Below are 21,725 nucleotides of genomic sequence, written 5' to 3'. Positions count from 1 at the left end.
GTACCTGGAACTTTGCGGAGCGACCGTTGAATGAGAATCCGTTTCAAGCAGACAATGGAACAACGCTTTAAAGTCCTGATGAAGCCCAGCCGTGTGGCTCCGTGGATGGAGCGCCGTCCCAGGGACTGAGAGGTCCCTGCTCGATTCCTGGTCCGGGCACATGCCCGGGCTGCGGGCTCCATCCCCAGTAGGGGGCGTGCAGGAGGCAGCCGATCAATGTTTCTCACATCATTGTCTCTCTCTCTCTTTCTAAAAAAAAAAAAAAAAATTTATAAAAACATATATAAATTCCCGATGAAAACATTATTTTCATCTTAAAATTCCATACTCAGCCAAACCATCAACCAAATGGAAACATATGGACCTTTGCAAACTCCTCGGCTTTGCCCCCTTGACGTTTCTCTTCTGAGAAAGTGCGTCCCCAAGACCAGGGCATCAACCAAGAGAGGGTCTAAACATGGGGCCCAGAAAGCGATGGATGTAACGAGGAAAGACACAGGGGGAGCCCGGTGGAACCGCCTCTCCTCCACACTGGCGTGGGCAGACGCAGGACCCTGGGATGGGGATTTCCAGAACACAAGGCAGAACTTGGGTAGGAGGTTCGTGAGGAAGCACATGCATGAAGAAGGCGTAGTCGGCGACCTGTTCACCGTCACTCGGCATTCACATCGCCACAGACATCGGCAGTAAGAACGTCGGTTCCAGGTTGGAGAGCCAGCCTGCAGAGGAAGCGCAGGGGTCCGCCTGTGGGTCTAGACCAGCGGCCACGCGGCTGTGGTGAACCCCACGCTGCACCGTCCACACCCTCCTTCAGGAAACAGATGGTTTATTCCCCCCACTGCAAGGCGCTGCGAGCAGCCGGACCTGGGCTGTCTGTCCCCTGGGGGTGGCCATGGCTGGAGAGATGCGTGACGTGAAACCCAGCTTCTCCCTCTGCCCGTCCGCTGCCCGTCTGTCTTCTGCTTTGCCTCCTGGGGAAGCCAGCCTGTGACGGTTGGTACCAGAAGTGGGGTGGTCCAGAAAATACAGACAGGATGGGGGAGCTGGGTCCGCTGCCACCTGGCTGACACTGCGCACACCATCACTGGTGGCCGGCGGCACACAGACTGTCCCTGGCACTGGGACAGTTGGGGAGCTCAGGGGGGAGCTGAGGGAAGGAAATGCATGAGCTGGCGCGAGTATCGGGTATCGGGGACGTGAAAGGGGCAGGAACTACGGGCTGGTGTCAGCGTGACGTCCACTCTGTGAAAACCACAAACAGGCAAGAGCGACCCACCAGCAGCGGTAGCTACGTGTGAAAGCCAGAGGGTCCAGGGAGCAGCCGCAGGTCCAGAGGTTGGTTTCCTACCAGGCAGGCAAGTGAGCAGATACATTCAGAACAGTGGTAACCGGGTTTCCCACCGCTGAGAAGGGAAGGACGTAGATGGAGTGAGGGAGGGAAAGCCAGAGATGCACCAGAGGTGCCCATTGAAATGACAGGCGTTGGTGAACTCAGGTTCATTTGATTGATCTATCATCTATCTATCTATCTATCTATCATCTATCTATTTGTCTATCTATCTATCTATTATCTATCTATCTATCATCTATCTATCTATCATCTATCTATTTATCTATCATCTATCTATCATCTATCTATTTATCTATCTATCACCTATCATCTATCTATTTGTCTATCTATCTATCTATTATCTATCTATCTATCATCTATCTATCATCTATCTATTTATCTATCATCTATCTATCTATCTATCATCTATCTATCATCTATCTATTTATCTATCTATCATCTATCTATCATCTATCTATCTATCATCTATCTATCTATCTATCTATCATCTATCTATTTATCTATCTATCATCTATCTATCTATTTGTCTATCTATTATCTATCATCTATCTATTTATCTATCTATTTATCTATCTATCTATCTATCATCTATCTATTTATCTATCTATCATCTATCTATCATCTATCTATCTATCTATCTATCTATCATCTATCTATTTATCTATTATCTATCTATTTGTCTATCTATTATCTATCTATCATCTATCTATTTATCTATCTATTTATCTATCTATCTATCATCTATCTATCATCTATCTATCATCTATCTATTTATCTATCATCTATCTATCATCTATCTATCTATTTATCTATCTATCTATCTATCATCTATCATCTATCTATCTATTTATCTATCTATCTATCATCTATCTATCTATCTATCTATCTATCTATCTATCTATAGATAGAGATACGCCCTGGTCAGTTTGGCTCAGCAGTAGAGCGTCGGCCTGCGAACCAATGAGTCTCGGGTTCAATTCCGGCCCAAGGGCACGTACCTCACTTACAGTTTGTCCGTGGCCCTGGTCGGGGCCATGCAGAAGACAACCAGTTGATGTGTCCCTCTTGCTTTGATATTTCTCTTTCTCTCTCTCCCTGTCTCTCCCCCCATTCTATCCGAAGATAAATAGAAAAAATATCCTCGGGTGAGGATTTAAAAAAAGGTACAGGAAAGATGTGGATGTATGTGTCCAGTGTGTGTATGCACACACGCACACGTTCCCAGCTCTGTTTTCTGAGAGGTCTAGGAGCAATGATGCCCAGCAGCTTGAGCGTACTGCGCACCAGATCTTGGTTTCCAGATACTGCTGTCCTGGAAAGACAAGCATCACTCCTGGGAACAATGCCTGATTCAGGAAAAGCAGAAGACGAGCCTGTCCGTCCGGTGGTGCCCAGAAAGTCAGGAGGTGCGGCGAGAACGCAAGGTGCACGTTGAAAGGGCGGAGTGGACAAGGCGTCCCGTTACCAAATCTGGGACAATTCGGGCATCACGGTAAATGGTGGCGGCAACAAACGCGACCAGGCATCCTTACCCGAATACGTGGAGGAAGGAGCGAAGGAGAAGAGAAGGCCCTTTATCCCCAGCGCGGAGGCCCATTATCCCCAGCGCGGGGCTGACTGGTAAACGCACGGGGAAGGGGGAAGGTGACAGCGCCACCTCGTGGTCATCGTGGTGGTGGACTCTGGTGAGAATCAATGATACTCACGAAGGCTGGTGGGCGCCGTCTCGAAAAGACAGAACATACTGGCTTAGTCCCTGAGCACCTTCTCCAGAGCATGCTCACCTTCCACCAAGGGGAACAGGACCCTTCACGGTGGGGAAACCTGGCGGAAACCAGCATGGGAGGTGACCGAGGTGACCGAGGTGACCAAGGTTCCCACGCTGGTGGGGCGGACAGACAGCATGCGCCCCTGCTGTGCAACACTCACCCAGAACGTCACTGCATCTCAATGTTCCTCCCAAGGATGCGTGGCCCGGATCTGGACATGAGGAGACGCAGGACAAACCCGGGGTGAGGGAGAACCCACAGAATGCATTCTTTGCAACTGTCAAGGTCGTGAACGACGCCGGGAAACCGGGGAACTATTCCGGGCTGGAGGACACCGAGGGGCTGGCTGAAACAGGTGCACCTGGATGAGCACGCCACGGACACGCTGGCGCGCGCTGGACAGGCAGTGAGCGCTGACTGGGTGTGAGTCCGGGGCAGTGCCGTACGGTGTGGACTTCCTGTTAGGGTTGCCGTGTTGTGGAGAAGCGGGAAGCACCCTGGTGTGCACTGGGGGCGGGGGGCACGCGGTGAGGAAAGATGGGCATCAAGTCTGCAACCTGATCCCAGACAAAGAACGGCAATGAGTGTCTGTCGTGAGAGGAGGTGGAGGACTCAAATGAAACCACAGGTGGGAACACGGGAAGTCTTTGTATTCTCTCTTGCAACGTCTGTACGTTTAAATTTATCTCTAAATAAATTGTGTGTGTGTTTTGTTTTTTTCTTAATTGGTGACAACAGTGCTGTGAAACCGCCTGGCCAAACTGTATTAAAACTAAGTGGGATGAGGAATTAGAGATGGGATTGGGAAAACATGTCCCTACAGGCTGACAGGCAGAGGCTGCACTTCCCAGACCCCAACACCGTCCCCTTCCCCGTCCAGGCTCCGGATGGGCCCCGCCCCACTGCGGCTCCGACTGCCCGAAGCGAGCACCGTGCGTGGGCAGTAGTCACTCCTCTCGGATGAACAAGCAATTGAGACACAGGACAGGGGCCCCTTTGCCCTCCTGAAAAATGCCAGCGTTCCATTCATGATAGCAAAGAGGCGGAAGCAACCCAAATGTCCATCAGCTGCTGCTGGATAAAGGAAACCTGGTCTATCCACAGAACGAAATATTACTCGGCCAGAAAAAGCGAAGAACCAACACCTGTGGCAACATGGAAGAACCTTGTGAAAACATTATGCTCAGTGTGAGAAATCAGACACGAAAGACAACACAGAGCACAATTCCACTGATACTAAATGTCCAGAATAGGCAAACTCTAGGAACAGAAAATAAGTTGGTTGCCAGGGGCTGGGGGCAGGATGGGGGAAACGGGGGTGTCTGCTAATGGGGGTGAGGTTTTTTCCCCTAGGGTGAGGAAAATGTTCTAGAATTGATTGTGGTGATGGCTGCACAACTTTGTGAATAAAATGAAATCGTTGACTGGTACACTTAAAAGGTGTGAATTTTCTGGCATGTGAATTATCTCAATAACGATAACAAAAGGATCTCACGCCCTGGCCGGTTTGGCTCAGTGGTTAGAGCGTCCACCTGCGGTCCGGAGGGACCCGGGCTCGGTTCCCACTGAGGGCATGTACCTCGGTTGCAGTTTGTCCCCGGCCCTGGTTGGTCGTGTGGGTAGCAGCCACTCGATGTGTCCCTTTCACATCGATGTTTCCCTCTCTCTCTCTTCCTCTCTCTCCCTCCCACTCTGTCTGTACAAAAAAATGGAAAAATGTCCTCGGATGAGGATTAAAAAAAAAAAAGGATCTCACTCTGGCCTTCAAAGGTGGGCAGACACCTTAAAGGGTCTATCTCCCGAGTCTTGCAGTTCAAAGTGTAGTCTGTGGCCAGCAGTGCAATGGGCCATCAGAGTGTCCCTCCCAGACCTGTAATAAATGACCTGATCTCCAACTTATTTTTCCTTTGGTTGCTGGTGCTTTTGGTATTGTGTCTAGGAAACCATCCCCTAATCCAAGGGCACCAAGATTTACACGTGTGTTTTCCTCTAAGCGTTGAAGGTCTGGCCCATTTTGAGTTCATTTTTGTGTGTAGTCTGAGGACAGGGTCCAACTTCATTCTTCTCCATGTGAACACCCCATTGTCCTACCACCATCTGTAGCAAAGACTTCTCTCCTCGTTGAATTGTCTTAGCACCTTTCTAGAAAATCAACTGGCCACAGGTGTATGGCTTTATTTCTGAACTTATAATTCCATTCCACGGATCTGTAGGTATGTCTTTCCTCACGGGAAGGAGGAGGGAGTATCATAGCCTTAATTACCGAAGATCCATAGTAAGTTTTGAAATGGCAAGTGTGTCCTGCCAACGGTGTCCTTTCTCAGGATTGTTTTGGCTGTTCTGGGCCCTTTGCATTTCCATACACATTGTAGGGTCAGTGTGTCCCCTGGTGAGGCCTGGGAAGGCGAAGGCAAGTCCGAACCCTGTCTGTGACTTGCTGCTTGAGGCAGGGTGTCTGGCCCATGAGACACATCAAAGCCTTGCTGAATTGAATGAGATGTTCCAGGTCTTTTTTTTTTTTCCGGGAGCTTGGATTACTTTCCACCTAGGAGCGCGCCAAGAGTCTGTTTCAGTTCCAGTGCAAGTAGCCACTATAAAGCAGTTAACAGGGGCATAGAGTACAGGGTCCTTACGGCTCACCTAGCAGAGGCAGGCGGTTGGTTCATGCTTGTCAGTAGGCACCCTCATGAGCAGTAGGCACCCTCATGCCAGGCCCGGTGTCCCCATGACAGCATGTCAGAGGAGTAGGGGAGGGGGCAGAGGCTTTTTTTTCTGGAGACTTGTGTTTCCCCCAGGTAGGAAGTCCCCTGATGGGGACTGGGTGCGTGGCTACCCCCAGCCCAGTCACTGGGAAGGGGATGAAATTACCATGACTCATCGGGCCAATTAACTTCACCCAGGAAACAGGCACCAGAGCACGGTCTTGCTGGCATCCAGGTAAGTAGGGTAGGGCGAGGTACCATTGTGGGCAGCAAGGAACAGGATACATGATGCAGACAATGACATTTTTGTAGGCTTGTGCCGTAACTCAATCTATAATGTTGTTCCGGTGGAAAAAAATGTGTCCTCAGCACCAAAGACAACTTTGGGGAAACATTTGCAATAAAAGCCAAAATACATGGCCTAAAACTCATATGTTTATCTTTAAAACAACACCGAATATAATCCCATCTCCCTTGGACCCTTTCGAAGGTATTCGATTTTATTTCTATTTTTAAATACGTTCTCATTGATGTCAGAGAGGAACATGGATGGGCTGGCCCTGCACGCCCCCTACTGGGGATCGAGCCCACAGCCCAGGGCCCCAGCGAACCGGCGATCCCCCGAAGTCAGCCCACGGAGCCACATGGCCGGGCTCGAAGGTACGTCAGGGGTTTGCAGCCCGAGGGCCCGTCGCGAGCACAGACCATCGAGGTGCAGACAGGTGTTTGCAAGGGGCGGTTGGCAGAGGTTCAGGCGCACTGCGTGCGCCAGACGTGCTCGGGGGCTGGGGCTGGGGTCTGGGCGCGAGGCTGGGGAAGACGAGGTGGGGGGCGGGGGGCATTGCCGAGGGCGTCCCCACGGAGGGCGTCCCCACAAGGGCATCCCCCCTGAAGGCGTCCCCCCCCAGGGCGTCCCCACGAGGGCTTCCCCCCTGAAGGCGTCCCCCACGAGGGCGTCCCCGCCTGGGCGTCCCCCCAGGGCGTCCCACGGTGGGCTTCCCCCCCCAGGGCGTCCCCCAAGAGGGCGTCCCCCCTGAAGGCGTCCCCGAGAGCGTCCCCCCAGAGGGCGTCCCCACGGTGGGCATCCCCCCCGGGCGTCCCCCCGAGGGTGTCCCCACGAGGGCGTCTCCCCCCACGAGGGCGTCCCCCCCAGGGCGTCCCCACGAGGGCGTCTCCCCCCACGAGGGCGTCCCCCCCAGGGCGTCCCCACGAGGGCGTCTCCCCCCATGAGGGCGGCCCCCCCAGGGCGTCCTCACGAGGGCGTCTCCCCCCACGAGGGCGTCCCCCCCAGGGCGTCCCCACGAGGGCGTCTCCCCCCACGAGGGCGTCCCCCCCAGGGCGTCCCCACGAGGGCGTCTCCCCCCACGAGGGCGTCCCCCCCAGGGCATCCCCACGAAGGCGTCTCCCCCCACGAGGGCGTCTCTCCCCACGAGGGCGTCCCCACGAGGACGTCTCCCCCCACGAGGGCGTCCCCCCCAGGGCGTCCCCACGAAGGCGTCTCCCCCCACGAGGGCGTCTCCCCCCACGAGGGCATCCCCACGAAGGCGTCTCCCCCCACGAAGGCGTCTCCCCCCACGAGGGCGTCCCCACGAGGGCGTCCCCCCTGAAGGCGTCCCCCAAGAGCGTCCCGTCCCAAGAGCGTCCCCCCCCAGGGCGTCCCCACGAGGGCGTCTCCCCTGAAGGCGTCCCCCCCAGGGCGTCCCCACGAGGGCGTCCCTCCTGAAGGCGTCCCCCAAGAGCTTCCCCCCCAATAGCGTCCCCCCCCAGGGCGTCCTCACGAGGGCGTCCCCACGAGGGCGTCTCCCCTGAAGGCGTCCCCCCCAGGGCGTCCCCACGAGGGCGTCCCCCCTGAAGGCGTTCCCCCGAGAGCTTTCCCCCAGGGCGTCCCCCCTGAAGGCGTCCCCGAGAGCGTCTCCCCCGAGGGCGTCCCCCCCCAGGGAGTCCCCCCTGAAGGCGTTCCCCCTGAAGGCGCCCCTCCCCCCCCGAGGGCGTGCCCCCTGAAGGCGTCCCCCCGCCCAGGGCGTCCCCGCCCGGCGGAGGAGGCGGGACCGCAGGCCGTCGGGGGCGGCGGCGGGCGCGGCGGGCTGCAGTCCCCGCCGCGCCCGCGGGAGGCGCTGTGGCCCCGCCCGGCCCGCGGCCTCCGGCCACAGGCGTCGCTGTGCTGCGGGCGGCCGTGCGGGGTCCGCGGGGAGCGGCGCTCGCGCCGCGCGGGGGTTCAGTTTCTGGCGCGAACTTCCGCCGCTCCGAAGTTGCCCGGCGGCGGGGCGCGATGTCGGGGGACAGCAGCGGCCGGCGGCCCGAGGGCCGGGGCCGGGGCCGCGAGCCGCACCGGGAGCGCACCCGCTCCCGCTCCCGCTCGCGCTCCCCGCTGTCCCGCCGCGGCGCCGCGCCCGAGCGCAGGGAGGCCCCGGAGCGCCCGAGCCCGGAGGAGGGGGAGCCGTCGGACTCGGGGGACGAGGCGGTGGACCCCGCGAGCCTGGAGGCGGAGACGGACCACGGCCTGTGCCGCCAGATCCGCCACCAGTACCGGGCGCTCATCAACTCGGTGCAGCGTAAGCGGGGCGCGGGCAGGTGCGGGGCGCAGGCCCTGCGCAGCGAGCGGCGCCCCGAGCTTCCCGCCGCCGCCGTCCCCGAGCCGGAGCGGGGGGCGGGCCCGGGCCCCGTGCGCGCAGGCGGCGCCCCCGAGAGGCCCGGCCCGGCCCGGTGCCGCCATCGGCGGCTGGCCCCGGGGCCCAGAGACGGACTCCTGGGGGGCCGCGCCCCGGTGCAGGCTGGAGGGGCTGGTCCCCCCGCAGCGCACGGTGCCGCCCGCTCTCCGAACGCGCCCTTCGGCCGAAGCGACGACGGCGCTGGGCGCCACGGCCGGGGCGCAGGGCTCGGCGGCGGGTCCCCGGGTGCGGGGCTGGGTGCGGGCGGGCAGCGGGCGGGGCGCCTCCCGACGCGCGCTGTTTTGACACAGAAAACCGGGAGGACATCCTGAACGCCAGCGACCGGCTCACCGAGGTCCTGGAGGAGGCCAACACCCTGTTTAACGGAGGTAACGCCCCGCTTCTCGGACGCGCGCCCCTGCTCCCCGTGCGGGGCAGTGTCTGCGTGTCCCGTCCCAGCCTGATGCCTGCGCGGTCGGTGCGAGGAGCGTTCCGACCCGTGACGGCCGAGTTTGTGTGGACCGAACTGGACAGGTGCGGGAAGCGAGACCTGGGGACCGAGACCTGCCCGGGCCCCCGAGAAGGGCCGCTCTGCGCCTTGGTCTGTACGCGACCATCAGGAGAGGGCGGAGGGGGGCTCCACGCGAGCCCACGCGAGCCTTGGTGATGGGTGGGGACGGGAGAGAGCGCGGGAACCTCGGGGGTTGGGTAGAAAGTAAAATGCTAGCCCTTCTTTTCCGGAGGTCGGGCCGGGACAGTGGACAGTCGCAATTACCGTGATAATAGTGACAACAAGGGGATCGGCCGCCCGCGCAGGGTGGTGCCCTGAGGGGTCTGGAGAAAGGAAGTCCGTCATCCCACATTCCGGAGGTGTGTTATCTTAGGTGCGAACAGACCGCAGGCTCCTTCCAGGTGAAAACTGACCTTTGTCAGGGAAGAGCCGGCCTAGGACAGTGCTGCCTGCCTACGCCGCTTTCAGTTGAAAAAGTTCAATGTCAGACCATCCTGGTGGTGACGTGCGGTCTCTGAGTTTTCACGGCCGCCTCGAAGGCCTCCCCTGACCTGGTCAGGTCAGCATAGGCCCCGTTTCGTCCACCCCACCAAACAGTTCCCGAATTTATGACAGCGCTTTGCCGGTTGGGGAACCTTTTCTGATGTTGTGATAAAGCCATGGTCAGTGTGCACTCACGTTCCCTGCCGTGAAATCCTGGTGGTGGGCCGAAGGCTGCTTTTAGGGGGTTGTGTTGTTTGAGAACTGGACAGTTAAAGAACGGAGTCGGCCCTTTTCCTGTCCCCATCTCCCCTCCCTCAGCTGCTGCTGTTGGTCCCCCTGTACCCCAGGTGGCATGGCCATGTCTGCAGGTGGACCTGTGGGTGTCCAGGCGGGGTGTGTGTGTGGGGGAGGGGGTCATAGCTGGAATGAAAAGCAGCAGTGGTCTATTCAGGGACAGAGAGGGTCGGGGTGCTCTTTGATGGGGCCCTGGGTCACAGAGCCCTGGGACAGAGAGGGTCGGGGTGCCCCTTGATGGGGCCCTGGGTCACAGAGCCCTGGGACAGAGAGGGTCGGGGTGCCCCTTGATGGGGCCCTGGGTCACAGAGCCCTGGGACAGGCCCTCTGTGTGCTCAGCGGGAACCGGAAGGGAGAAGGCAGAATCCCGCAGTGTGAAGAGCCCGCAGAACCTGCCCCAGGTCCTGTCCAGAAGCAGAACCGTGTTCCCAGTCGTTTCCTGTGCGGTGTGGGGTGCAGCCCTGTGCCCGTCCACGTTTCTGTCTGCACGCTCTCAGATGGGTCTTCCTGCTCTGAGCCCCCTCCCCACCATTCCCCACCTGGGCTTGCCGAGGCGCTCATCTCGGAACATTCCGGAACCAGCCTTTCCTTTTCCTCCACCCTCTCCCTTTCTCTCCTCCCTCCCAAGCCTGGACCCCCAGCCGGTCTGGAGGCTGCTTGGGCCCCTTGGCATTTACTGTGCATCTTGTTAGTTCCTGATCCAGGGGTCACTTCCCCTTCCGCTGTGCCCAGTGCTCTCTCCGTCCGGCAGAATAGTCCACGCAGCGGGGCCCAAGGAGCGGGTCGGCAGACACAGAACGTGGGTCCCTGGCACTCGTGGATTTGGTGGTCTGTTTTAACTCTGAGGCTGAAGGGCGCCCCGAGGGAGCATCAGCAGATTCCTGGCAGTGTGCGCTAGGCCAGGGCGAGGGCCCGGGACCACCCGGGGATGAGGCTCAAGAGCTTCTCTCACCGTCAGTTCCGCAGTGACTCCTGGATAAAACTCAGGGGAGGGGACTTACAAAAACCAAACCGGAGTCAGCGAGTTCACCAGCCCGAGGAGTGCCCAAATGCAGGAGCCTCAGGGAGCCAGCCAGGTGCTGTCATCTCTGGGTGACCTCAGGGGGTTCATCCCCAGGGCCCTGTTCGCACTCCCTGTTCCCTGTGGGGCCCATGAACCCGTCCCTCCTCCCTGCTGTTCCCTCATCTCCCCCTACCTCATCCTCAGTTCCCTGCCCATTCCCTTCTGGTCTTGTACTTACTCTCTTCTCGCTGTAGCTTATCTTCAATCCGTGTCCTCTGTCCAACCCCTCCGGACCGCCCGCCCTCAGGCCGCTGCCGGTCACCACGCGGGGGCTCGGCCCGGGACAGTAGTGCCGAGGCTGGGTTATTGGGGTGCCGGGAAGAGCCTGTGGCGGACGGTGGAGGTCGGTTAGACGCGGTTACAGAGAGACTGGTTGGGCTGCCGGGCCCGGGAGGAGGCAGGCAGTTGGCTTCAGGGAGGCTGGTTGGCTCCGGCTCGGGTTCTGCGCTGGGCAGAGGAGCCAGTTTTCAGAGCGCGATGCGGGCGTTGGAGGTGTTTCTGGTCCGGTGGGAAATGCCAGGTAACGCGGGGAGGGTAAGGGGAACGCCTGTGCGTGCTGCGAGGCGGGCCCTGTTCTTCTCTTGAACAGTGTCCCGGGCCAGAGAAGCGGTGCTGGATGCCCACTTCCTCGTGTTGGCTTCCGACCTGGGCAAAGAGAAAGCCAAGCAGCTGCGGTCCGACCTGAACTCCTTCGATATGTTGAGATATGTGGAAACTCTGGTAAGTGCACAGCTGCAGAGTCTACCGAGCCCTTGAGATGTTCGTCTGCGCGATTATCCGCTCGGTCTGCACCCACGTGCAGATAGCTCTCACTTCCTTTTCACCTTTTGGGGGGGGTTCTCAGATTTCTCCAGGGAGATCTCCCCGGAGTCCCTGAGTGGAATCTAGGTCGGAGCTCAGGGCGGTTGGGAGATGGCCAGTTTTCCCTGCTGGCCCCTATCAGCTCGTGAAGTGCTCTGTCTATTCTTAGTGACCCTGGGACCTTTGCCCAGGGGTGAGCGAAAACCCACACTGCAGGTGGCAGGCTCAGCGGGCAGCGAGTCGGGTCCGGTGCGCTTCAGTCTGTCTCTGGGAGGGGGCATTTCAGAACCACGTGAATGTGGTTGGGGCTCTGCTTTGGGGTTTTTGTTTGTTTGTTTTTGCGTGTGGCTCATGATCATTCTTGCGATTGTTTTATTCATCTTTCTTTGTCTCTTAATAACGTTTGAATGGTTGTTACCTGAAATTTTGAGACTTTCCTTGGTGAATTTACCCTGAAACGCACAGTGAGACTACCTTTTTTTTTTTTCCTCTGTTGTCGTCTTTTTTCCTTGATTGTGCTCTGAGCTGGCCTCTGTCCTGGCGTGTGCTGGCAGGTTGCCTTTCTGACCGAATGTGTGAGAGAGGAATGGGGAGGGGGAGAGAGAGAAACATTGATTTGTTGTTGCGTTTGTTTATGCATTCCTTGGTTGATTTTTGTATGTGCCCTGACCGGGCTTGCCCCCAAAACCCTGGGGTGTCGGGTTGATTGGTGCTCCAACCAGCCGAGCTACCTGGCCAGGGCTCCAGAAGTCTTGCAGCTCCGTGTAAAACCCTGAGTTAGTAGCTGTCCGGTGTCCACGCGGGGAGACCTCTCCAAGCACGGGGCGCAGAACAGGGTAGATCTGACCCGATAGGAACCGGGACAGCCTCCCAGCAGGGTGTGCTGGGCGGCCGGCGAGGCAGGGGCCAACCAGCTCTCTGACAGAGTCTAGCAGCCTCTTCTCTTTGAAGGTGGATTACCTTTCACAGGGTTAGGTTCTCTGGGGGCTTTTTGATGATTGTTTCTGTGTGATATTACCATTTTAATTTGATAACGGCCCAACATTTTGTAATTTTTTAATGTAATGAAAGTGTACTTTCCTCCACGCAAATGTAATATAACACATGTCCAGTAAGACCGTCCGAGATAAGGGACCCATCAGGTCGCCGCCAGCTCTCCCCTGGAAGGCAGTTTGCAGACGAGCGGCCCTCTCCCTGGTGCCCGCCTCGTCCTCTGGGTCTGCTGAGACCCACGTTAACAGAGGCCTCGGGGCTAAAAATGAAGCTCCGACCCCAGTTCATCTTCCCTGTCCCATCCTGGAGCTTTGGATCCGGGGCGTGCATTCGTATTTCTGTGCTAGTACCGCTTGCCTGGTATTTACAAACGAACTACTTGTGACCCAGAAGTTCCCAGCGGGCTTGGTTCTTTGGGCATCCCTGAAACCTGCAGCCTGCTAGAGGGGGTGCCTCAGCCTGGCACGGGGCATTTGGGGCTGTGTGGGTCTGCTCTGGGCCTGTGCCAAGGAGGATGGTGAACAGCATCCCTGGCCTGTACCTGCTCGATGATGCTGGGAGCACCCCACACCCAGTGTGACAGCCAGAAATGTCTCCAGGTAAAGGCAGAAAACCCCCGAGGGGCAGACTCTCCTTGGTTGAGGACCGTTGGTCTCCACCATCTGTCTCCACCAGAGTTCTAAGTGCATGAAGGAATGTCTTCTGCCGATGGAAGGCGCCTTTGAAAATAGGAATTGCCCTGGCCGGTTTGGCTCAGCGGTTAGAGCGTCGGCCTGCGGTTCGGAGAGACCCAGGTTCGGTTCCCGCTAAGGGCACGTACCTCGGTTGCAGTTTGTCCCCGGCCCTGGTTGGTCGTGCGGGTGGCAGCCACTCGATGTGTCCCTTTCACATCGATGTTTCCCTCTCTCTCTCTTCCTCTCTCTCCCTCCCACTCTATCTGTACAAAAAATGGAAAAATGTCCTCGGGTGAGGATAAAAAAAAAAAAGAAAATAGGAATTAATCAGGGAAATGATCTGTGTAGTGAGAAATTCAGCCAGCGTGTTTGGACCCTGAAACAGACGTGCCCTTTGGCCTCTTCGAGTTGAGAGACAGACTGTTGCACTTGTGGCTTAACTGGGCGTTTGCCTCCTTCGTTCCGCAGCTGACGTACATGGGTGTGAACCCGCTGGAAGCCGAGGAGCTCGTCCGTGATGAAGACGGCTCCGATTTCGAATTCATAGTCTACGACTCCTGGAGAATATCAGGCAAAACGGCGGAAAACACCTTCAATAAAACCCATACATTCCACTTCCTGTAAGATTTCTTTTAGAATCCGACTGACCCCGTTGTAAACCTTACATTGCTTTTGACTGTAGGGACAAAAGTTATTTGATGTTATAGAGGTGACGATCATGCTGCCATTGTTTAGAAACTTTATAATCTTTGGTGTAAACGCCCATAAAACCGACGTGGGTGGACCCCAGAACCTCCTTGCTAGGGCGTGTAAGCCTGTGGTCCATGGCATGGTGTCCGGCTTTGTTTATCCTCTTTGAAACCCTTGCGGAGGGTGATACCCCCTCCGAAGGGCGTCTGAGGACTCGAACAACATGTGAAGTGCCGTTGACTGCACACTTCCCTGTTGGGTGATCACTCTCCTGCATCTGAAGACTGTCTGGGACACTGTCGTGTGACAGTTCATTTTTGGATACAACTCTGATTTTGAAGTTTTTCTTTATACCCAAAGGAAATCGTTTCTGTCTTAATTTCCCAGCTCAGTCCTGTGGAGAAACCGGCACAGCTGTTCATGGTCCTTCTGGGAGACAGTTCAGACATGTGGCTCCTATTCCCCAGTAGATCCCCCGCTGGGCCACCACCCCCGTTGTTCTGTACGCAGTGTGGCCCGGGCGTTGTCTGATCCACCTCAGCCTGGAGACGGGCGGTCTCAGGTCAAGGGCCGTGGGGATGCCTGCGTAGCAGCCTGTGCCTGGGGACCGGCACCTGTTTTGACGAGCCCTCGGGGAACTCGGGTGCCTGGACCACTTCCTGTGTCACAGCATGAACATCAGACCTCGCCATAGGATAAAATCCAGATCTTTGTTTGTGGCGGCTGAGTTCTGGGCTGTCAGCAATCCTAGGGTGTGGGGCTGGCCTCTGTGATGTCACTTAACCGCCATCCAGCCCAGCCTCCCGCCGCGGCAAACTGCGCACAGCCTCCGCTGCTGTGCTGGCTGCCCTGGAGCCCCCCACCTTTCCCGCCTGAAAGGCTCATTTACCCCAACTGGAAGCCTCCGGTAACTGCAGGCGAGATCTCAGGCAGGGTCGGATTGCCCAGCCAGGCTCCTCCCGTCGGGCAGCTGGCTCTGTCCCCACGCGGTTGTGGTCGGAGCGCCCGCAAGGGTCCAGTCCCGCATGTGGGACCCGCCGTCTTACGTGGAAGTCTGTGCACGGACACGTATCTGCCTGCACCGAGACTGATCTCCAGGCGGGGCCACGGGGCCTCCACGTGGCTGAGGTCTGCACGAGGGCTTTGTGGGAGGTGCAGGGAGCCCCAGTGGCTTCGTTACCCTCAGGCAGGTGTGCGCTGTGGTCCGGGCCTGAGCCTCCGCCGCCCTGGCGCACCCCGTCCAAAGGCTGTTAACGCCAGTGGGGCTGTTTGCTCCCTTCCCACCTGTCCGTCCTGCCCCCATCTCAGGCTGGCTGTGCAGGAGACACAGCAGGCCCGCTGGGAGGCCGGGCTCACAGGCTGCTGTTCAGACCGAAATGGGAAGGTGTGAGGAGCTCCCCGAGGCTAAGTGGGGCTCCCAGGAGCTCGGTGGAAGCATGGGGAGCCCAGAGGGTGTCATGGCTGACGAGAGTCTTGATCTGATGTCTGCTGTATCACTGATGCCTGGTCCGGTTGGTACCGTGGGGTCTGCCTTCAGTTAGCGGAACTAGTTTATTTAGGAAACACGTTTTTCGTTAGGTTGGGTTCCATCCAAGGAGAGTGCCCGGTGCCGAAGCCACGGACTGAGCGTCCCCGGAGAATCTGTGCCGTGGAAAGGGAGCAGGCGATGCCTGTCCAGGTCGGTTGGTTCTCCTCAATCTTGCATTTCAAAAACACCTAAAATTAAAATAGCCATGGAGACAATGTACACGCAGTTTGGCCATGTTTTGTGAGCTTTAAGGTCTGGAATCACTTAACCCTTTTATTTGAGCCTTTAAACTTTTTACTGGATGGACTATTTGTCTTTGTTTTTACCGCTTTTCTGTCCTCGGGCTCGGCCCCCCAACCCAGGGTTCCCCACTGCTGCGCTCCTGGCAGTGGGTCGGGAACCTCTGAGGTCCGCCTGTGCACCGGGGGGTTCGGCAGCATCCTGGGCCTCGCCCACTAGATGCCAGGAGGGTCCTTCCTCCCCGCCCAGCTGGCACAGCCGGGTATTGGCCCAGGTCCCGGGGGCAAAACCACTCGTAGATGAGAACTGCTGTTCCGGGTGCCCTTTCACGTGTTTTTTTTTTTAATCCTCACCCGAGGACATTGTTCCATTTTTTTGTTCAGATAGAGTGGGAGGGAGAGAGGGGAAGAGAGAGAAACGTTGATGTGAAAGGGACATGTCAAGTGGTCGCCACCCACACGACCAACCAAGGGCCGGGGACAAACCACAACCGAGGTACATGCCCTTAGCGGGAACCGAACCCGGGTCTCTAGGGACTGCAGGCCGACGCTCTAACCGCTGAGCCAGACCAGCCAGGGCCATATTTTGCTGTTTTATGTTCAACCTGAAAATAGTTGGTTTGGCAATGTTACTCCTTTTATAAAAAAAATTGTTTCTTTCAATACAAAAACGTTCCTGAAAGTGTTTTCTTTTAACCGTAAGTTTTAAGGCGGGGCTACGCCCTGCCAGTGATCCCCAGGACAAGACACTGGGGAGTTTGGATGTGAGCAGGGGGCTGGCGGGCGGGCGGGCATTGACCGTGACGCTGTGTTTTCAGTTGAGAAGAATGGAGGAGTCCCAGCAGGAGGCCACAGAGAAAGAAGTAGAGAGGATCTTAGGGCTGCTGCAGACGTACTTTCGAGAAGATCGTGAGTATGACACAGACCCAAAGGGGAGCAGTCTGTCTGCGTCGGACGTGGGGCGCCTCCCGCCAGAAGCTGTTGGTACTCGAGAGGCACTTTCTTCACCTGCAGTGTTTGAATCAGTTTGATTGTTTTGGCCTATGTATTCAATGAGGCTTCTCCCCTTTGGTGAGAAAGTTGGCGAGGTGACTTTTCTTTCTTACTCTTATTTTATTTTATTTTTTATCTTCACCCGAGGACATTTTTCCATTTTTTTGTCAGATAGAGCGGGAGGGAGAGAGAGGAAGAGAGAGAGAGAGAGAGAGAAACATCGATGTGAAGGTACACATCAGTGGCTGCCACCCGCACAACCGACCATGGCCAGGGACAAACTGCAACCGAGGTATGTGCCCTTAGCGGGAACCGAACCCGGGTCTCTGTACCACAGGCCGAACCTCCAACTGCTGAGCCAAACCGGCCAGGGCTCTTTCTTATTTTTAAACAACGAGGTGTTATTTCTGTTAAAAATAAAGTATAACGTAGAAGTGAGAAAAGTAAAAAGTACCAGTTCCACCTCCTCACTCCTGACAGGTAGTCACCTGTAAAGCAGGGTAGGCAGGTGTCCAGGTTATCTTATGTTTATGTCAATCGTGTAAGTATGCACAGAAGTAGTTTTTGTTTTCTTTTTTTATCCTCACCCGAGGACATTTTTGCATTTATCTGCAGATAGAGCGGGAGGGAGAGAGAGACACATCGAGTGGTTGCCACCCACACGGCCCCCAACGGGGGCCGGGACAAACCAACTGGGGTACGTGCCCTCAGCGGGAACCGAACCCGGGCCTCTGGTCCACGTGCTGACCCTCTAACTGCTGAGCCAAACTGGCCAGGGCCAGAGTAGGTTTTTTTTTCAAAGCTGATCACAATACACACATTGTTCAGCGACATTTCTGTGGACATTTTCCTCCTCGGTGCCTATAGATCCCCCTCATTCTCGGTGATTCCCATTGTACGGCAGCATCATAAATACACTCACGGTTCCTCTGTCGTGGCTACGTTCCTTCCGGCGGTTTATTCCCGTGCCAGCTGCACAGTGAAGAATCCTGGCCCGACTCGGTGCCCCGTGCTGACCTCTCTGTGGCTTCTGGAGGGCGCTGGGTCCAGGGGCCGCGCCTCGTTTGGTAGATACCCCGATGCCCTCCAGAAGGGTTGTGCCTGTTTTCATCTCATTGATGAGCCAACGTCACTTCCTGTCTCTAAGGACTTCTTTCTCTTGTCTGCAGCTGATACTCCTATGTCCTTCTTTGACTTCGTGGTCGACCCACATTCTTTCCCTCGCACGGTGGAAAACATCTTCCACGTCTCCTTCATCGTGAGGGTAAGTTTCCTTCTCTGGTCGCTTTTGTGCGCGTTTACAAAGAGATGATAAAGCTGCGGAGGGATCTGTACTAACCAGGTGCCTTCGTCCCAATGGACTCGGGGCAGAAAAATCAGCTAAAACCGGAAACAAGTTCAAAACCTGTGTGCTTGCTTTTCTGCTTCGAAATTATTTAGTGAAAGAATTGGAACGTGGAACTACAGGCTAGATATCACTGTGGTGTACATGCGAGGTTTCCTGAGCTGGACGGTGGTCATTGTGTGGAGGAGAATGTCCCTGTTCCCGGGCGTGCACCCTGAAGTGTTAGGGGAGAGGGTCAGGCTGTCGATCACTGGCTCCTAAAAGTTAATAAGGAACCGGGGTGAGCAAAGTAGGTTCACGGCTGTGGGTGCATGAAAATCTTACTTTTGTGTTGTTATCCATGATCTCATCTCCCACATGGACAACTGCGGACCTCCTTTTGCCCACCTCGTGTGGAGAGAGGACACGGAGAGGAAGTGTAAACCTCCAACAACCAGCAAAGCTGAGTCAAGGAAATAGGTCTCTACAGTAGTCTTGTAACGCTGTACGTTTGAAATTATTTCAAAATAGGTTAAAATTGGACCCAGGAGATTTGCTTTAGACTCTAGTCTAACCAGGTTGCTTTCCTGCCCATGGGAGACGGAATCTTCTGTTGACCTAAGTGTTTTCCCAGAAGTGATAACAAAGGTGTATGTTGTCAGTGGTAAATGACAGAATTATGCAGAGTAAACGTGAGTATTCAGAACCATGGAGCTACCACCTACAGAGACGAGACAGTTGTGCTGACGAGATCTTCAGGATGGAGGCTGTGTCGGGCAGAGACGCTGATGAGAAGCCAGAGAGGGGACTGTGGGGAGAAAGATGCTGGAGTCTTGTCCATGTAACCGCCTCTTGTCGGTTTCACTGTCTGAGATGTAACCGCCTCTTGTAGGTTTCACTGTCTGAGATACAGAACTTTCTAATTGACGGATTTCTTTTATCCAGTGGTTATAGGTTTTGGATCTAAATTTTAGTCTTCTAAAATCGTGTTTTTGTGTGTTTTAGGACGGTTTTGCAAGAATAAAACTTGACCAAGACCGACTGCCAATAATAGGTAAATGATCCTATGTTCAGAAAAATTAGTTTTAGAGAAAATATATTTGTACTAGAGTTTATGAAATGTATCTTACTAAGTGTCACAGAGTTTTCATTTTAGGTAATAAACTTTTATAATGGTATATCTTGCTCAACTCACTGAAAAGGCAAAACATGGCCATAGTTTAAGACACATGGATTCATCTGTATCCTCGATGGGACATCTATTCTGTGATGATTAACAAGAAATGATACAGTTTCCTTGAATTTTAATTTAGAAAGTTTGTAGCTGCGGTCACTCCCAGACTGTCCTAGTTTCTGTGTTCGCTCTGATGTCAGCCTCCCCCCGGAGAGAACCTGTGGTTCTTAGCTGAAGAAGTCACACGCTCCGTGATGCGCTTCCTGTGGGGTCTCCCGTGCAGAAGGAAGGCCTTTAATTGCATTTATGTTTCTCAGTTTCACGGGGGCTCACTAGGGCCTGGCTGCGCGGTTGCATGAAGAGAGGCAGAGGTCTGCAGGTGATGGGACCGCGTTGCTCGGCCACATGGCTCTAATGGAAGCGGATGGATTACCTGCCCTGTGACGATGATGCGGAGTCCTAACGAGCGTGTGATGCTGAGTCATCTCCTGTTTCTTAGACTACCTCCTCTGTTTTGCTAACCTTTGAGCACCTTTGTCTTTCCGACAGAGCCTGTCAATATTAATGAGGAAAGTGAGGGCATTGACCAGAGCACCCAAATCCGGAACCAAGGGATCATAGCTCTGAGCTACCGCGACTGGGAGGTAAAGCGCGGGCCCCGGGCAGCTCTGCCTGCAGCCTCGCTGGCCGGAAGCCCAGCGCCCACGTGTGCTTTGTTCTCCGCCAGGAGATCGTGAGGACCTTTGAGATCTCGGAGCCTGTGATCGTTTGCAGCCAGAGCCAGCAGAGGCTCGATGCGGACGCCCGCTGAAGGTGACGCTCCTGGGGGCGCCGGCTCTCCAGACCGCCCGAGGGACCTAGCGGCGGCCAGTCCCGTCCCCTGTCCCCCCACCCCCGTGGAATTGATGGCGTAGCTCTCTCCAGGTGGACAGTGGGGGGAGGCCAGCAGGAGGTTGTTCTCGGCTCGGCTTTTGTCAGCCCCTGACGTAACAGATCGATAAATAAGTGGCTCCTGAGTCCTCCCCCCACTTTTGTTCAGTGTCCTGTGAGAGTCGCTTCTCTTGTACGTACAGAGCAGAAAGGGAGGGTTGCCTTCAGGGGAAGTTAGTCAATGGCCATTTCTTAGGTTTGGGGGTGCTATGAGATAACCCTTCCTTCCCGTGAAGGAGAATGTGGCTAGAAGGATATCTTGGTACCTGTCTGGCGTTGGGTCCCGAGAACAGAACAGCTCCGGGTGGGAACCAGACGGGGTCTGCTGGCTCCGCCCCTTTAAAAGACGGGCAGGTCACTCACTCTCCGGGCGCTTCCTGTTCCTCATCCATAAACATGGGGAGCGTTTCAAATTAGATAATTGCTACAGTTTATTTTTTCTAGCTCCAATCTTCTCTAATTTTGAGAGTTAAAATGAACATTTTAGTACTTGATGTAAACTCTTCATATGTGCCTCAGTTAATAGAGCTTGTTTTCTGGGGTGACTGAGGGAGAGGGTGTGTTGACACAGATACACAGGCGGGAGACGGGGTGCACAGTGTGAGTGTGTTATCATTAACTAGTGGGTATTATTGTCCTTAGGACTGTGAACCTAGTTTCGCCCACCCTGTGTCATGGGTCGACATGGGCCCTATCACGGTGGAGGGGCTGTTAGATTTCACGTATGTACATTAAATCAGCCTTTGACGTATAAACTGTTAACCAGCTATTTTTCCCTTTTTTTTAGGACTTAAGTGGATAGTGGAGTCCAAAAAGGAAAGCAGTTTGTATATATTGTATGATTGAACATTTTTAAAGACAGATTGTTTTTAGTAAAATGTAGCTTTTGATAGTTTATGAATTTGACATGGTTGTCTTTGATTAAAGGAACTTCACTGCCTATTCACAAATAGTTGCAGTTACTCCTTATTGTCTGTTACCCGGAGGACCCTCCTTTCTGCAGTCCTGTCCGGTTAAAGGTTTCAGGTAGGGGTACCGGCCTGTAGGCAGTGTGGTTCTGCTTACATGTCTTCAGCTATGAAGTCAGCTGGTCAAGTCAGCACATACCAGGTTGTCCCATGGAAAATAGTTTTTTAGCTGGACCTCGGTCAAGTCTCAGTAATGCCCTGTGACACAGCCTGTGATTCACACACCAGAAGCCCTCGGCCAAGCCGGGCTGGACTCCAGCCAAGCCAGCTGTGGTCCGTCTCACCAGTGACCCTCTGCACGAGGGCTGCTGAGCACCACCAAGGACCAGCAGGCCACAGGGTGGCTGACGCTCCCGTGCGCCCGATCTTCGCGGGGCCTGCGGGTCTGCCCTCGGCGTGCTCCGAGTCCCGCCGGTTCCTTTCCGTCCCCCAGCTGTCTGCGCCCACCTTCCTCGCTCCTTCCCTCGGGTCAGAGCTGGAGGTGTCTCGGCTGTGGGAGGCTCAGGGTTCTAGCTCCCTGCACCGGTGTTTCTGCTCTGCCAGCCGCCCCCTCAGTGTCCAGTGCTTTCCCGTCACCCACGCTCATCTCA

General features: G+C 55.6%; 1 protein-coding gene across 1 annotated transcript; it reads left to right on the top strand.

Moving 5' to 3' along the window:
• The first annotated feature begins 8,091 nt into the window (after positions 1 to 8,091).
• On the top strand, positions 8,092 to 21,064 carry NSMCE4A (NSE4 homolog A, SMC5-SMC6 complex component). Its single transcript, XM_036265934.1, has 11 exons — positions 8,092 to 8,374; positions 8,782 to 8,859; positions 11,411 to 11,541; positions 13,758 to 13,909; positions 15,558 to 15,657; positions 16,565 to 16,655; positions 17,909 to 18,003; positions 19,069 to 19,117; positions 19,787 to 19,881; positions 19,965 to 20,050; positions 20,955 to 21,064. The coding sequence occupies exons 1-10, from the start codon at positions 8,092 to 8,094 to the stop codon at positions 20,046 to 20,048; spliced, it is 1,158 nt and encodes a 385-aa protein (XP_036121827.1). The 3' UTR covers positions 20,049 to 20,050; positions 20,955 to 21,064.
• The last annotated feature ends 661 nt before the right edge of the window (positions 21,065 to 21,725 follow it).

The sequence above is a fragment of the Molossus molossus genome, unplaced genomic scaffold, assembly GCF_014108415.1.
Source record: "Molossus molossus isolate mMolMol1 unplaced genomic scaffold, mMolMol1.p scaffold_m16_p_17, whole genome shotgun sequence".
NCBI lineage: Eukaryota > Metazoa > Chordata > Mammalia > Chiroptera > Molossidae > Molossus > Molossus molossus.
Note: the sequence above shows the minus strand (reverse complement) of the source record. Positions and strands in the feature narration are given on the sequence as shown.

Coding starts and splice junctions, on each gene's coding strand:
- NSMCE4A (XM_036265934.1), top strand. CDS start 8,092: ATGTCGGGGGACAGCAGCGGCCGGCGGCCCGAGGGCCGGGGCCGGGGC. Junction 8,375..8,781: donor GCTCATCAACTCGGTGCAGC/GTAAGCGGGGCG, acceptor GTTTTGACACAG/AAAACCGGGAGGACATCCTG. Junction 11,542..13,757: donor TGAGATATGTGGAAACTCTG/GTAAGTGCACAG, acceptor TTCGTTCCGCAG/CTGACGTACATGGGTGTGAA.